Source organism: Alosa sapidissima, chromosome 17 (assembly GCF_018492685.1).
Source record: "Alosa sapidissima isolate fAloSap1 chromosome 17, fAloSap1.pri, whole genome shotgun sequence".
Taxonomy (NCBI): Eukaryota; Metazoa; Chordata; class Actinopteri; order Clupeiformes; family Clupeidae; genus Alosa; species Alosa sapidissima.
Window position 1 is genome coordinate 26757983 of NC_055973.1, and position 14050 is coordinate 26772032.

General features: G+C 44.9%; 1 protein-coding gene across 1 annotated transcript in view; it reads left to right on the top strand.

Moving 5' to 3' along the window:
- The window catches only part of ube3c (ubiquitin protein ligase E3C), a 37671-nt gene that overhangs the window by 14958 nt on the left and 8663 nt on the right, over positions 1–14050 (top strand). The window contains exons 15-19 of the mRNA XM_042067733.1: positions 1787–1891; positions 2511–2598; positions 4939–5036; positions 6110–6242; positions 9367–9614. Of these exons, the coding sequence (XP_041923667.1) occupies positions 1787–1891; positions 2511–2598; positions 4939–5036; positions 6110–6242; positions 9367–9614 (672 nt within the window). The remainder of the gene's footprint in view (positions 1–1786; positions 1892–2510; positions 2599–4938; positions 5037–6109; positions 6243–9366; positions 9615–14050) is intronic.

The following is a 14050-nucleotide window of genomic DNA, read 5'->3' on the forward strand; positions in this document are numbered from 1 at the left end:
TTAGCTCATAATGACTTTAGTGAACAACACTGATAGCACACAACACCTCTTTCTTTCTCTCTCTCTCTCTCTCTCTCTCTCTCTCTCTCATACACACACACACACACACACACACACACAGACTCTCTCTCTCCCTCAAAAAGACACACCCACACGCACAAATTACAGCATATTAATAGACTTCCGACTCTGATGACTGCTGAGTAATTTGCACACATTAGTTTTATCATCCTTTTGCCTCTTGACAACCCAGTAATTGTTTTCCATTTGACAGGCATTCTTTTGTTACACGTGTTTACCCGTCCTTTTCGTTCGTGTCTTCAGGAGTTTTCTCTGTTACTCTTTCCTACTCAGTTCGGTCATACCCACCTTTGTGTGAAAAAATGTAAATAGGAGAAAATATGAACACGTTGAAGAGAAGAATAGAGGGAACAAGCAAAAAAGGTAGAGGGTGAAAGACCACAAGAAAAGGAAGAGAGCAAGGGAGAGAGCGGAAAAGAAAAGGAATAAGGAGTCCGATAAAGAGCGAGAGAGAGAGCGGAAAAGAAAAGGAATCTTCCTAAGCGATGTCAGTGGTGCAGGGCCTCCTGTCAGCTGAAAGTGGCCGTTAAAGAGGTAGGAGCAGCAGAAACGCATTTCCCAAATTGAACGCTGGATTTACAGTCGGCCTGGGCGGCGCTGACCCCTAACACGCTAATGTCCGCCTGGAGTCATCAGACGTCCCTCCGGATCTTTTATCACTTCCATTGTCAAGCTATCTATTTAATTGAAAGAAGTTAATTGAATGAAAATGATCAACTAAGCTTGTATTAATATTGCTAATGGAACTTGCGGGCTGGCCCGTGTTTGGAGAAGGGATGTCACTGGTCGAGAGTTTGGGGAGAGGCCTATTACGGTGTGCACTTAAGCCCGACAGGTCTAATTAACTCATACTTATTCATTCTTGGAGTCAGTGGTGGGGGGTAACTCAGGACGAGTCGCATGGCGTGCGTTACAGCGTTTTGCACTCGCCGTTATTGCCGACTTTGTGAGCAAGGGGATTAATGGCGTCCTTTAGAAATGACAAACTCAATATTTCCCTTCTTTCTTTGTTACTCAGTTTATAAATATCTCTGTGTCCGAAATGCATGTACCGCAAGTAGAATCAGCATTTGTGTCAGCTCCTGTGTATATCTTGACTAGGTTTGTTAATTAAATCAGACTGAACTACGGAGGTGAAATGGAGTTTGTGGCGAGATTGTGGCCAGTTTCCGTGCACTATTCTCTGTCGCCCGGTCGCTGCTGTGGAGGCTGAGAGTTTGCTTCGCGTGTGTCGGGGCGATGCGCAGCGGCACTTACTCTTCTTGGGAGACTCGGGCCCTGATGTCAGCAGTCTGCTGCTTAATTAACAGCGCTTAATGTCCACAGATGACTCGTTTATCTCCCCCTGCGCTGCCCACAAATGGCTGGGCCGCTCGTCATGCGGGAGATTGGCTCCCGCCAAGAAAGAAGAGATGCAAGCCATTTTGTGCCCCCTCACATAAACATCCTTTTATTTAAGCGTCGATTAAACAAAGATCCTCTGCCAAAATCGAACATCCCTCTGTAAAAGGCGCTGTCTTAGAATTACTGTCTTGATTAGGTGGAATCCTTAGCTCACAGATGAGATACCTATCTGTCAGGCCTCTGGAGTTGAAAGAGAACATATCTGTTTATTATGCTACATACTGTGTATGTGCTGTGTCCGCTGGAGTTGATATATTTTGATATAATACATTTTGGTGTCGTATGTTTTTATTTGTTTCAGGTGATCACAAACTTGGTGAAGATGGTGAAGGCACGGGACATCAGGCGGCCTTTCTGTCCCCGAGGGCACTGGCTCTCTCAGGAGGTCAACATTAGTGCTGATAAGGTAGCTGTCACGCTTACTTCTGATGTTTATCTCAGTTGTCACGCTCACCTCTGATTTTTATTTTTTTATTTTTATCTGAACAAATGTTAAGTCAAGATGTTTGGCATTTCCAGTTTGATATGGTATCTAAAAACAAATGCATGTTGACCAGGCCATAGGGACCCTGGTCCTGCTTTTGTATCCTCTGGGAAAGTGTAAATGAATCCACAGAAAAGCATCTGAGTTCTTTTCATGAACCTGCTAATTTATTTGAAATCCAGTAGTTCAGTAACCTACAATGCTCACACATGTACTTTAATTGAGTACAGTTTTAAAAATTATTTCTTTTGTGGCCTGCATTTTGGGACTGATTCTCCCAACCATGTCATTGTCAATGATTTGAGCTCCTAAATGACCTATGCTAATAGCTTCCTTACACCAAACAACTTTGACAAGATTTGGGAAAGATTCTTGAAAGATTGGAGTCTTGAGTAAAGCTTGAATGGGGGGCATTAGTTAAAAGACTACAATCTTTCAAGAATCTTTCCCAAATCTTGTCAAAGTTTGGTGTAAGGTGGCCATTAGACGTCATTGGTTTGTGTTCTGTACTGAGATATTATGTGTTCTTGTTTTTATTTAGGTCACTCAGCTCTATGTCCCTTCAGCACGGCACATGTGGAGGATCAGGAGGATGGGCCGCATCGGACCCCTGCAGTCCACCCTCGATGGTAAGACACGGCAGTGACCCTGAGACTCGAGCTCCGATTAGATGATTAATATTAAGCGTGTGTTTATTTTTGCCTCTGAGCACATCACAACAGTGTGTGTGTTTCTCAATCTTGGAAAATTTTAGATATTTTTTGTGTCTTACTGAGAAAAATATCAGCAATATCAACAAAGAGCTGAATGTTTTGCAACCATTATCCTGTGAAACATATTACACTTATTCGGAAAATTTACCATCACTCAGGCTAAATCAAGAAACAGTTATAGTATAGTTATAGTTAAATATTTGTGAAGAAATATCATGGTGAGGTTACACAGGTCATCCTTCGATATGTCATTGACCTTATCGGTCGAGCATCTTGCTGCCCAGATCTCACAGCAGTGGTATCTGCCAAGATCAAGTAGTGACAGCTCCACTCAATTTGCGCCTGTCCGCGAGGTATGCTGGCATTGTGAGCAGCTAATAATGGCATTCTTGGCAGTCACGGCGCTTGATTGTCTGTTGTTGTTGCTGTCCGCAAGCAGGAAGTCGCACCGCTGTGTTGGGTGGTGTCACTGTGCGAGCGGCCATCGAGCCTCCGCTCCAAACGCTGGAGCATGGGAGCAGCCGGCTGTCACTCATCAGGGCGGTCACCTCACACACTTTTAGCGCGACGCTGTGGGTTTGGCCCGAGTCGCCTCACGAGAAAGGCATACATGCCTGCGCCACTGTCGGTGCTCTCCTAATCCCTCGCTTTTAAAGACCTTGTAGAAATAGAGAGAGAGAGAGAGAGAGAGTAAGGCTGAGGGATGAAAAAGAAAGGCTAATTCTGAGGCTATTCAGGTTGAGTCTAAATGTGTTGTTTGTGGAATGTATAAAGACGGAGGGAGAGGAGCATGAGTGGGTGTGAGTGGGGAAGAGAGAGACCGAGCTGCGTAGCGCTGGCGAGGCGGCATGGACACAGTGCAGCGCAGTGCCGTGCAGGCAGGCACCCACTCGGGCCAGCCTGGTGTGAAAACAAGCGGATAACAATGTGTGTCCGATCAGCCTAATGCCCACTCAAGCTCACGTGCACCACCCATCCAATTAGCCTGAAAAGGTCTGGCCCCATCTGCCCACCCGCCTGTTTGCCCTGGACCCTCCTTTCATTTCCCTAAATGGACTTGGGGGGGGGGGGGGGGGGCTTTGTGTTTATGTGTGTGACGTGTGTGTGGTGATGGTGTGTGTGTGTGGGGGGGATGCACACAAACTGGTGATAGATGATGGCCGTATTGACCACCACGGGGCCCATATTTTTTCTTCTGCAATGAAGACTTGATGGGGTGGTGGCGGTGCTGGTGGTGGGAGGGGGTTGAGCAAGAGTAGGATTGACTAATTGAGCAGAATGATTACAGCGTGCTTGGGGATGGGGGTGGTGGGGGTTTAGAGGAAAGGCGAGGGAAGGGGAGGGGAGTGATGCTTTAAACTCTGCTGGTCTGGCTCTTTATCCTCCCCCCTACTTGTGTGCATGCGTGCGTGTGTGTGTGTGTGTGTATGAGTGTGTGTGTGTGTGTGTGTGTGTGTGTAAGGTCTAAACGATCAGAAGCCCTACTCTAATACAAAACAAACGTCCCCGTAATGGAGATTGTCGAGCAGGTGGATGGGCATCTCACAGTCCAGTTAATTAAAAGTATGTGTTAGCCAGCAGGGGGGGGAAGGATTGAGCACTCTTTAATGGGGTTGCCACACACACACACATACATACACATACACATACACATACACACGCACAGTGGAGGATAAATGATTCTGGCTTTGTTGCATTTGTAGTATAGTACGCAGGGCTACTAGTAGTGTTTGGGTATCTGCTGAGGTCTAATGAACAGAGATGTTTCTCCTCTATGAAGATTTTTTAAACTCAGCTAACAGTCCTTTAGAACGAGATGTTTCAAATGTAGATGATTTGAAATGGGTTGATGAAAAATGTGTATGAGGGATTATGAGTGTGATCACAGAGTCGATAAATAGATTGGAACAAAGGGTGAGGTCTGGCAGATGGATGAATTACAAGCCTGTACTAGTCAAGGACAGTCTTCAGATGTAGGATATTTTCCAAATTTGGCCGTTTCACAGGAGACTGATGGAAGAAGAGAAGGATGGATAGATGGATGAATGGATCCAGAGTTGGTTGAATGGATAGATGGATGGAGACAGATCAACTTACCAGACACAAATATATGAAGATGGATCACTGCATGGATGAAAAGCTGTATAGACGTATAGAGGGCATGTGGAATAGACAAAAACAGATGGATGTGGGGATGGAGTGATTGAAGGATGGTCATCTTGATGTATCTCTCTCTTTCTCTCTCTCTTTCTTCAGTGGGGCTGGAACCTCCTCAGCTGTCCGTGTCGGAGGAGCGGCACCTGGCCATCCTCACGGAACTCCCATTCGTGGTGCCCTTTGAGGAGAGAGTCAAGGTAAACACTCTTCTCCATCACTGTACACACCAGAGGTTACCATCAACAACACATAATCAGCTCTCCTGATTACTCCAGGATTTCCAGTGTATTTGAATATTTAGTGTGCCTATTTTGATACAATAACCATTGCAATACACCATTGCTTACACTATAAATCAGAAATATGTAGAGCAGTGCACTATTTTAAGAGTGCCGTTTCGAGTTGGGAATCATCAGTGGAACATAATCGGTTTGCTTCAGTTAGCGTTAGCTCTCATCGGCTGGTTGGACTCGGGGCTCCATCAATACTACACTGCCATTGTAATGAATGGTATGATTAGAAGCCATCCAGAGCATTGATCAGTGCTTGGCCCCCGTTGTAAAGGCTTTGTGTTTATAGTGCCTGCTCTAGGTCACAAGCCAGAGTAAGCTTTTTTACATCAGGGCTAATCTGGGCTAATGTTGTAAGGGAGGTTCACATTCATTAGCTTCTTGTCTTTCTTTTTTCCGTCATGCTCTTTAATTTACTCATCACATACAGCTGTTTTTTTTTAAATTTTATTATTAAAACATAAGGTTGCACAAGGTTACAGGGGTTACTTTGGATACCTGTCGCATAAATTCAGTCAGAGACATTACAGTAACATGATGACTTCACAATATGAGAATCTTGTGTGTCTGTGTGTGTCTGTGTGTGTGTGTGTGTGTGTGTGTGTGTCTGTGTGTGTGTGTCTGTGTGTCTGTGTGTGTGTGTCTGTGTGTGTGTCTGTCTGTGTGTGTGTGTCTGTGTGTGTGTGTGTCTGTGTCTGTGTGTCTGTGTGTCTGTGTCTGTGTGTGTGTGTGTCTGTGTGTCTGTGTGTCTGTGTCTGTGTGTCTGTGTCTGTGTGTCTGTGTCTGTGTCTGTGTCTGTGTGTCTCTGTGTCTGTGTGTCTCTGTGTCTGTGTGTGTGTGTCTGTGTGTGTGTGTCTCTGTGTCTGTGTGTGTGTCTGTGTGTCTGTGTGTGTGTGTGTGTGTCTGTGTGTGTGTCTGTGTGTGTGTCTGTGTGTGTGTGTTTGTGTGTGTGTGTGTGTTTGTGTGTATGTGTTTGGCAGATCTTCCAGCGTCTCATCTACGCAGACAAGCGGGACGTGCAGGGGGACGGACCTTTCCTGGACGGCATCAGCATCACCATCCGCAGGAACTATATCTACGAGGATGCCTATGACAAACTGTCCCCAGAGAACGGTCAGCTGACATATCACACACACACACACTAGGGGTTGCACGAGTGCATCATTTTACAAAGAAAACTTATTTCCTGAAAAACTGAAGCATCAATTTGCATTGATTAACTCATTGAATGCCAAGCTGTTTTCGGAAGCTTTGTCCTAGAGTGCCAGCAATCTAGACCATTGTTGATGATTTTTGTACAGCCACAGCATATTCTGTGTTATAGCTATGAACACATACAATGGCTTGTTTAAAAGGTGAGACTTTAAGCTCTCAGTGGGTGCAAACCGTGTATTTCTACACGCCTCTGTTCCTGAGAAATCCCAAGCTAAACAGTGGCTAGTTTTCATCAAAATCGCTGTTTTTTTCTAGAAATGGAGATATAACGTCTTTCATGAAATATGAAGTGTTGCCTGTAAACTTTCCGGGAAGTGATCAGCGAGACCTGGCGAGACTGCCACCTAGTGATAGACCCACGAAAATGGCCTGGTTTTGAGCTGACGTGCAGGCGTCACTGATTCGACCCAAAGCGGCAACCGATGTCCAGATAAAATGTCCAGATTGTGCGTTTTCATGAGTTTTCGATCGTCATATATTTCATTTCCATTCATCACAGAGTTCCCAAAATCACATATAAGGTGTGTTAGAGTGTCTAGTTTGTAATAAAAAAAAAAGCTAAAAACGTAATATTACGTTTTTGGCACTCAACGCATTAGAAGGAAAAACGTAATATTGCGTTTTTGGCACTCAATGAGTTAAAGGTGCTCTAAGCGATTCTGGGTAAAGTCACTTCTGTTGACATTCAAACAAAACAGAGAGATAGCTCGCTACTTCCTCCCCCTCCCTCCTGTGCAGTTGAAACTCTCCTAAACGAGCATCTCGTCTGTGATTTGCTGGAACAGTTTGTTATGGTTTTATGGGCTATGTTTGCCCAGGTTGTTTTTGTTGCCGTTTCAGGACACAGGCAGTTAGCGGATGGTGAGGTGATGTTAGCCGTAAGTGACAAAAATGTTTTAGACTAAAAAACGCTTGGCATCTATGCTGTATAGCTATGCTAGGTGACTGATTTGCCTATTACAAGTTTGTTTACCATCACATTGGCTTTGTAAAGGTTATATTAAGGTGAAAATCTTGCATAGTGTACGGTGCTTGGTCAGCAATGGTTAAGTATGGATGACATGGACAATATTTTAATGTTATTGTTAAAAGGTCTATTCAAGTCAAGTTTATTTATATAGCACATTTCATACACATGGAAAATTCAGTGCTTTCAACAAAGGACATAGTGTTTTTTTCCCCCCCAACAAGTCTTCTTTTTGTGTTAACATATACATTTGCTGAGTCCTGGTCATCACCTGTAAGCCCAACCAAGTAAAAAGCAGAACTGTTTTTATCTTTTGGCAACATCAGTTTCTTAAGTGCATTAATGCAGTAGCCTTAATTACTGTATATGACAGACTCCAAAAATTTGCTTTTTTTTTTTTTTAAGCAAAGAATTTCCAAAAATCATCATTCTATTGTCTACCATTGCTCAACACACATGGATGGATTTTCTTTCAGACACCTAGATGAATGCCACAATCACATTAATGCCAACCTGCCGACGTGTTTGCATGTATAATTTATAGACATGCACAAACATTGTCAAATATGTGGCTATACTATCTACCGACCCCCACCCACAGGCAAGGTCACAAGTGTTTAGGTGCATCACAATCTCACACCATCTCTGTTTATTGTGCATATGTACTGTAACAACTTAAGGGATGGTATCAGATAATATTGAAGTGCCTTCACGTAGGACCCTTTAAGTGCTGTCAAAGAAGGTGCCGACCGGTGTTATTTAAGGTGTGTGATAGACTAATGCGTAATGGGCAGCGGGCGAAATGGAAATGCATTCAAATGTTATTAGACAGATTGAAGGCCCCCCGTGGTGTGATGCACCATCAGAAGACCGACCTGTGCTTGTAGGAGGGAGCAAGGGGCGAGTGGGGGAGTGGATCACACACACACACACTCACACACTCACACACACACACACACACACACACACACACACTCACACTCACACTCTCTCACACACACACACACACACACTCTCACACACATCACACACACACACACACACACTCACACACACACATACACACACATCACACTTCTCCTCCTCACATAGAGCATTTAAGGTTTTTTTTTTCACTCATGTGGCTTCTGATTGCTGGAGGTTTAATTGGAAATGGAGCCGAGAGATGTTTGATACGGGGCTGTTATGACTTGCCAAAGCATGGATCCGCAGATCGTATTCCAGCCGTAATGGAACGTATAAAAGGCCAGAGATCAATTCTTTTAAGTCAAGCGCCCTTTTTACGGTGTAGTAATTTAGGTAAAACAGTGAAAGGGTATGGCTGCCTGGTGATGGGATTAAAAGGAACGGCTGAAGCTGCCACAGAAGAGGAAGCAGGGTTGGTGTGTGTGTGTGAGGGGCTGTCGCTGTGAGTTATTGGAGATGTGATTTATGAGTAGAGATTAATAATGCTGAAAGATGACCTTTTTTCATTTGAATATCCCCCAGCCTTATGCATGCATACACAGCCATACAACACACACACATATACACACACACATATACACACATATACATAAATGCTCAGATTTTCCCCCTGAACCAGTCTCATGGGTGTTCATAAACACCCTAAAATAACCCTCAGAATTGATCAACTAAGTTGAGATCAGTTGTTGTACCCCGTGATTTTTATCATAAACATTTTTATCGTAAACCATACAATAAGATCCACACTTTCTTTGCTCATTGTTTTCTTGAATGGATCTGATTAGTTTTACGGGAAAAAATAAAATGTTGGTTCAGAGCCCATTCAATCTGGAAGATAATGTGTATTAACGCTGAGCTTCAATGTGGCAAATGCAGTGATGCATTTTAAAAGCAACCCATGCACCTGCTGGTGATAATGCAGTCCTTAGACTACTCTCAGACATGGTTGGCTGTTGCAGTTGAATGGACGTGAATAGCATATTAATACATGGCACAAAAAGATTGAAATGTGAGTAAAGAGAGTTATCTAGCTCTCAGATATCCTCTCCGCGTATTTTACCGAACATCTGTCATTCCTCTGTTCTGCAGAGCCCGACCTGAAGAAGCGCATCCGGGTGCACCTGTTAAACGCCCACGGCTTGGACGAGGCCGGGATCGACGGCGGCGGAATCTTCCGCGAGTTCCTGAACGAGCTGCTGAAAACAGGCTTCAACCCCAACCAGGGCTTCTTCAAGACCACCAACGAGGGCCTCCTCTACCCAAGCCCCAGCGCAGACATGCTGGTGGGCGACTCCTTCACCCGCCACTACTACTTCCTGGGCAGGATCCTGGGGAAGGTAACCCTCAACCATCTGCTCCAGCCCCCCCCCCCCACCCACCAGCACTGTCCATACAGTTAATCAGCTTGTTCATTTGTTTTGACACAAATATTATGGATATAGTGTTGCTTTGTCCTCTGGTTACCTGAACCCTAGTGTGTGTGTGTGTGTGTGTGTGTGTGTGTGTTTGTATGTATGTGTCTAATGTGTGTGTGTGTGTGTGTGTGTGTGTTTGTATGTATGTGTCTAATTGTGTGTGTGTGTGTGTTTGTATGTGTGTGTGTTTTTGTACGTGTCTAATGTGTGTGTGTTTGTATGCGTCTAATGTGTGTGTGTGTGTGTGTGTGTGTGTGTGTGTGTGTGTGTGTGTTTGTATTGCGTCTAATATGTGTGTGAATGTGTGATAATGGGAGTGGTGATGAGCAGGCTGTGTCAGTTGTTAGTGTTGTCTGATGAGTCTCCTTCCACCTCATTGGTCTCCAGTGGGGATAAATGGGTTTCAGTGTATCCAGTGTGGTCCAAAGGTTGTTCCAGTGAAATGAGCTGTGTTTGTATATGGCTGAGTATGACTCGGACAGGAGAGGGAAGAGGAAAAATAAACCAGTTCGTTTTAATCATGTATACACAACGTAGCTGTGAGAACACCACTTCTTAATGTGTGTGTGTGTGTGTGTGTCTCTGTGTCTCTTTGTGAATGAGAGAGTGATAGAAAGAAATTAGTCGATGTGAGAAAACGTGAGTGAAATAAAAGCTCCATACATTCACTCAAACGGTTGACAGTTGTGAGACACCTGTGATTTTCTTCCCTTTCTGTGAGGTAATTACTGCTCTTTAAATGTTCAGCAGTAATCAGATATTAACTCGGTATCGGTGCTGTGTTTGCAGGGGAAATGAAATCACTGGCCTTGCATGGCACACCTTTACTCTGACCACATTGAAATGTCATTAGAACGGCATGGTATACAAGTGATAGCGACGATAAGGCACTGGTCAGTGTTTAATGAACATTATTACAGCTCAATATTATTGCAATATAAAAGCAATTGACTGGAACATTGCCATTGCCTTCAATGGGAAATGTATTATTCATGGGGCCTTGTGGATATGAACTTAGTTTGGTGTTCTTGTGTGGTTGGTTTTCCATGGGAACTGGAGCTGGTCAGTTGGAAAGGTTTTGTACAAACCAGTAGCATTCAGGTGATAACATTGACATATTGTAAGTTTACCATCCTACGGAATATCATTGAGCATGCAAACACACACACACACACGCACACACAGTTTGAACTATTGTACTTTGGGTTCTCCTTTGCCGCCTAGTGGTAAGAGTGTGTTACTAGGTTATTGATGTGACCCCTCTCTGGATTGATGGGGGAGGTCAGGGGTCAGAGTTCAGGTTCAGTGGCTGTGCTCAGTCTGGTCCGTCTGATATATGCCCCTTGTCACAGTAAGCTGGTATGTCTGGCATATTTTTGCTATCAAGCATTAAGTAGTCAACACAATTAATGTATAATGTTAACATAGTTCTGTCTTAGAAAACACCAAGAGATCATGAATGATGACCAGGAATGTTTTTATGCTGGTGAGTTCAGTGAATGAAAACAAATTATAAGGTGTTATTAAAATAGACGCATAGGCAAAATAAGCAAACCATGATGATGGGAGGATGTTTGCTCAGAATCATGCGTGGTCATTTCGGTCGTGGAGGCCGAGGCTTACCTGCCAGGGGCTCTTGGCCCCATTAACCCAGACAGCGACCTGTCCTCTCACTTAGCCCAGTGGCCTCCTCCCTGCCAGCCAGCATGCTACTTATTAACCTGTAATGTTTTTAAATGGTTCCGAACGCGCGGGGCACACCATGCGATTGTGTGTTGAGATGCGGAGGAAAGTGCCCCGATGATGGCCAGATAGATGAGGAAGGGGACAGATGGTGATTAAGAGGGAGGTAGGGGGGGGCGGGTGGGGGGGCAGGAATTAGCTCATGACAGCCACCCCCACTCTCCGCTACTCCAAACCCCCCCCCCCCCCATCTGAAGGCTCCATTAGCCGATGATTCCAGCGCGGTGTTTGTGTAGCAGTCCGGTGCGTCTGCCGCTAAATCAGCCGGGCTGAGTGGGCCGCGAGGAGGGGCATCACATAAATAAGCAGCCCTGGCCACCCTGGTAATGGAGTTTTGATCTGTTTTACAGTCAGGAGCATCTCCGTATCATACACACACACACACACACACACAGGCTATTCAGTCCTCTTAACACAGATCTGTAAGCACAGCCCCCTTTTCTTCCACTGGACATGCCGAAATCTTCTCTGATGAGAAATGGCCAGTCAGCAGGCTTACTCCCCGCCCCACCCCCCATTCTCTCCCAGCCCTTTCTGTACTAATGGCCGTGGCAATTAAGGTGAGGAAATTAATTTGAATTTGACTTTCAATTAACCCCCTCTCTCTCTCCATAAATACAGTCCAAAGTGGCAGAGTGAGTGGGGAACTGTATTGATATTTGTTTAGCGCCGTTATAAAGGGAACGGATATAGATTAGAGTTGCATCATCAGTGCAGTGTGGAGTGGTGGTGTCACATTTGAATGAGACTGACGCACAGTAGCACACACATGCAAGGACACACAGTTATCACAGAATATGAATTCTTACGGCTCAATGAGGAAGTAATTGTCACAGAGGTAATGTATTAGTCAGGTTTGAGTGTGATGCTTTGTGGTCTGTGTGTGTGTGTGTGTGTGTGTCAGACACAATGCTGCTTTTGTAAAACTGGAGTGATTAGTTTCTAGTGTTGAGGCCAGAAACCAAAATGGCTAATTGTTATTATTTGTCCTCGATGCAATGAAACGGCAGTAGTACTTAAGGAGACTTGTCACTTGACTTTTGCTTTACGGTCACTAGTTTATCGATGTCACAGTCTCTCAGGCTCATAGTGGTGACTCATTGTTTGTTAATGTGTATTGATTGCTTTTATGCCATCATTTTCATGGATGTCAGCATTCTGATGGATGTCAGTATATGCCATATTTCTATCCTCCAAAAAACCCAAACAGGAGACGACGCGACTCGTGGGCTGTGTAGTCGCACTCGCTCCTCTCCTCTTCTGTCCCTTCCACCCCCCTGGCTGTTTCTGTTTCCTTTAAACTCTCGCTGGTCCAGCTCTGTTTTTTTCTCTCTCTTTTGCGCTGTCCTCTCGGTGTCTTTGCCTCCATCCCTCTCTCTGCCCCCACCGTGTGCTCACTTAGGAGTTCGGCCGTCCCCCCTCGTCTGCTCTCATGCTTTTGTAGAAGCATTAGGCCAAATCTACCAGTTTTACAGCTCTGCATTAAAACGGCCCAGATCAAACGTCCTGCCAACCTTCACCACACACGCACACACACACACACACACAAACACATACACACAACACACACACACCACACACACACACACCACACACACACACACCACACACACACACACCACACACACACACCACACACACACACCACACACACCACACACACACACACACATACACACACACAACCTCATTACGGACCTCCCCCACCCCAGTATATTTTACAGGTCTCCTTAACATCACACAAGTGCCCAGCATGCTTTCACTGAGCACCCCCCTCTTCCAATATCCCACTCTTTCCATTTATACCTGCCCATTGCGCTCTCTCTCTCTCTCTGTCTCTCTCTTTCTCCCTCTCATTCATTTCTCTCCTTCCAAACTTTCTAGAAAGTGAGGGGGGCATGTGACCAAGCGAGTGAGTGAGTGAGCGTTTCAGGGGCAGACAGAGAAAGAGTGAGAGAAGGTTACAACTCCTGATTGATAGTGATGCGTTTGGAGGCGCATTATATTTTTATTGATTCTTAATGTTGTAAATTAACAAATTAGCCTGGCAGCTAACAGAAGGCCCCGGAGCTGCTGTCGCCGTTTACCCTCGCTCACCGCGCCCACATTTGCATTAATTGCGTTGCCACGGCACTCACTTATATTAAAAGGCCCAGGCCCATAATTAATCCTCCCTGCACCCTTTTTTACATTCCAAGTCATTTTGGCACAATTTCTAGCAATAAACAGGCATAAATAACACACACACACACAAGCGCCCCCGCGCACACACACACGTCCGGTGTGGAAATGCGTTCCCGCTTTTCCCTTGCGTCCCCTACGCTGCTGTTTCCCGGCAGCACAGGTTATTGATAGGTTTCAAACGGGGGGGGGGGTAGAGGAGCAATGAATATATGTTCTCAAAATGACTCGGGTGTGTTAAAAATGCTAAGTGGATTATTTTGCATAAAAAATGGCGGCTGTTGTTTTTTCCTCTCCCTCCTTCACTCTGTTTTGAAGTAGCACGATTAACCTGTGTTTAGAAAATACCGGGTGATTTACCGTGTGTGTGTGGTGTGTGTGTTTTAAGATGCATGCATTATGGAAATCTGCCTGAATTTATAATCCATTTAGCT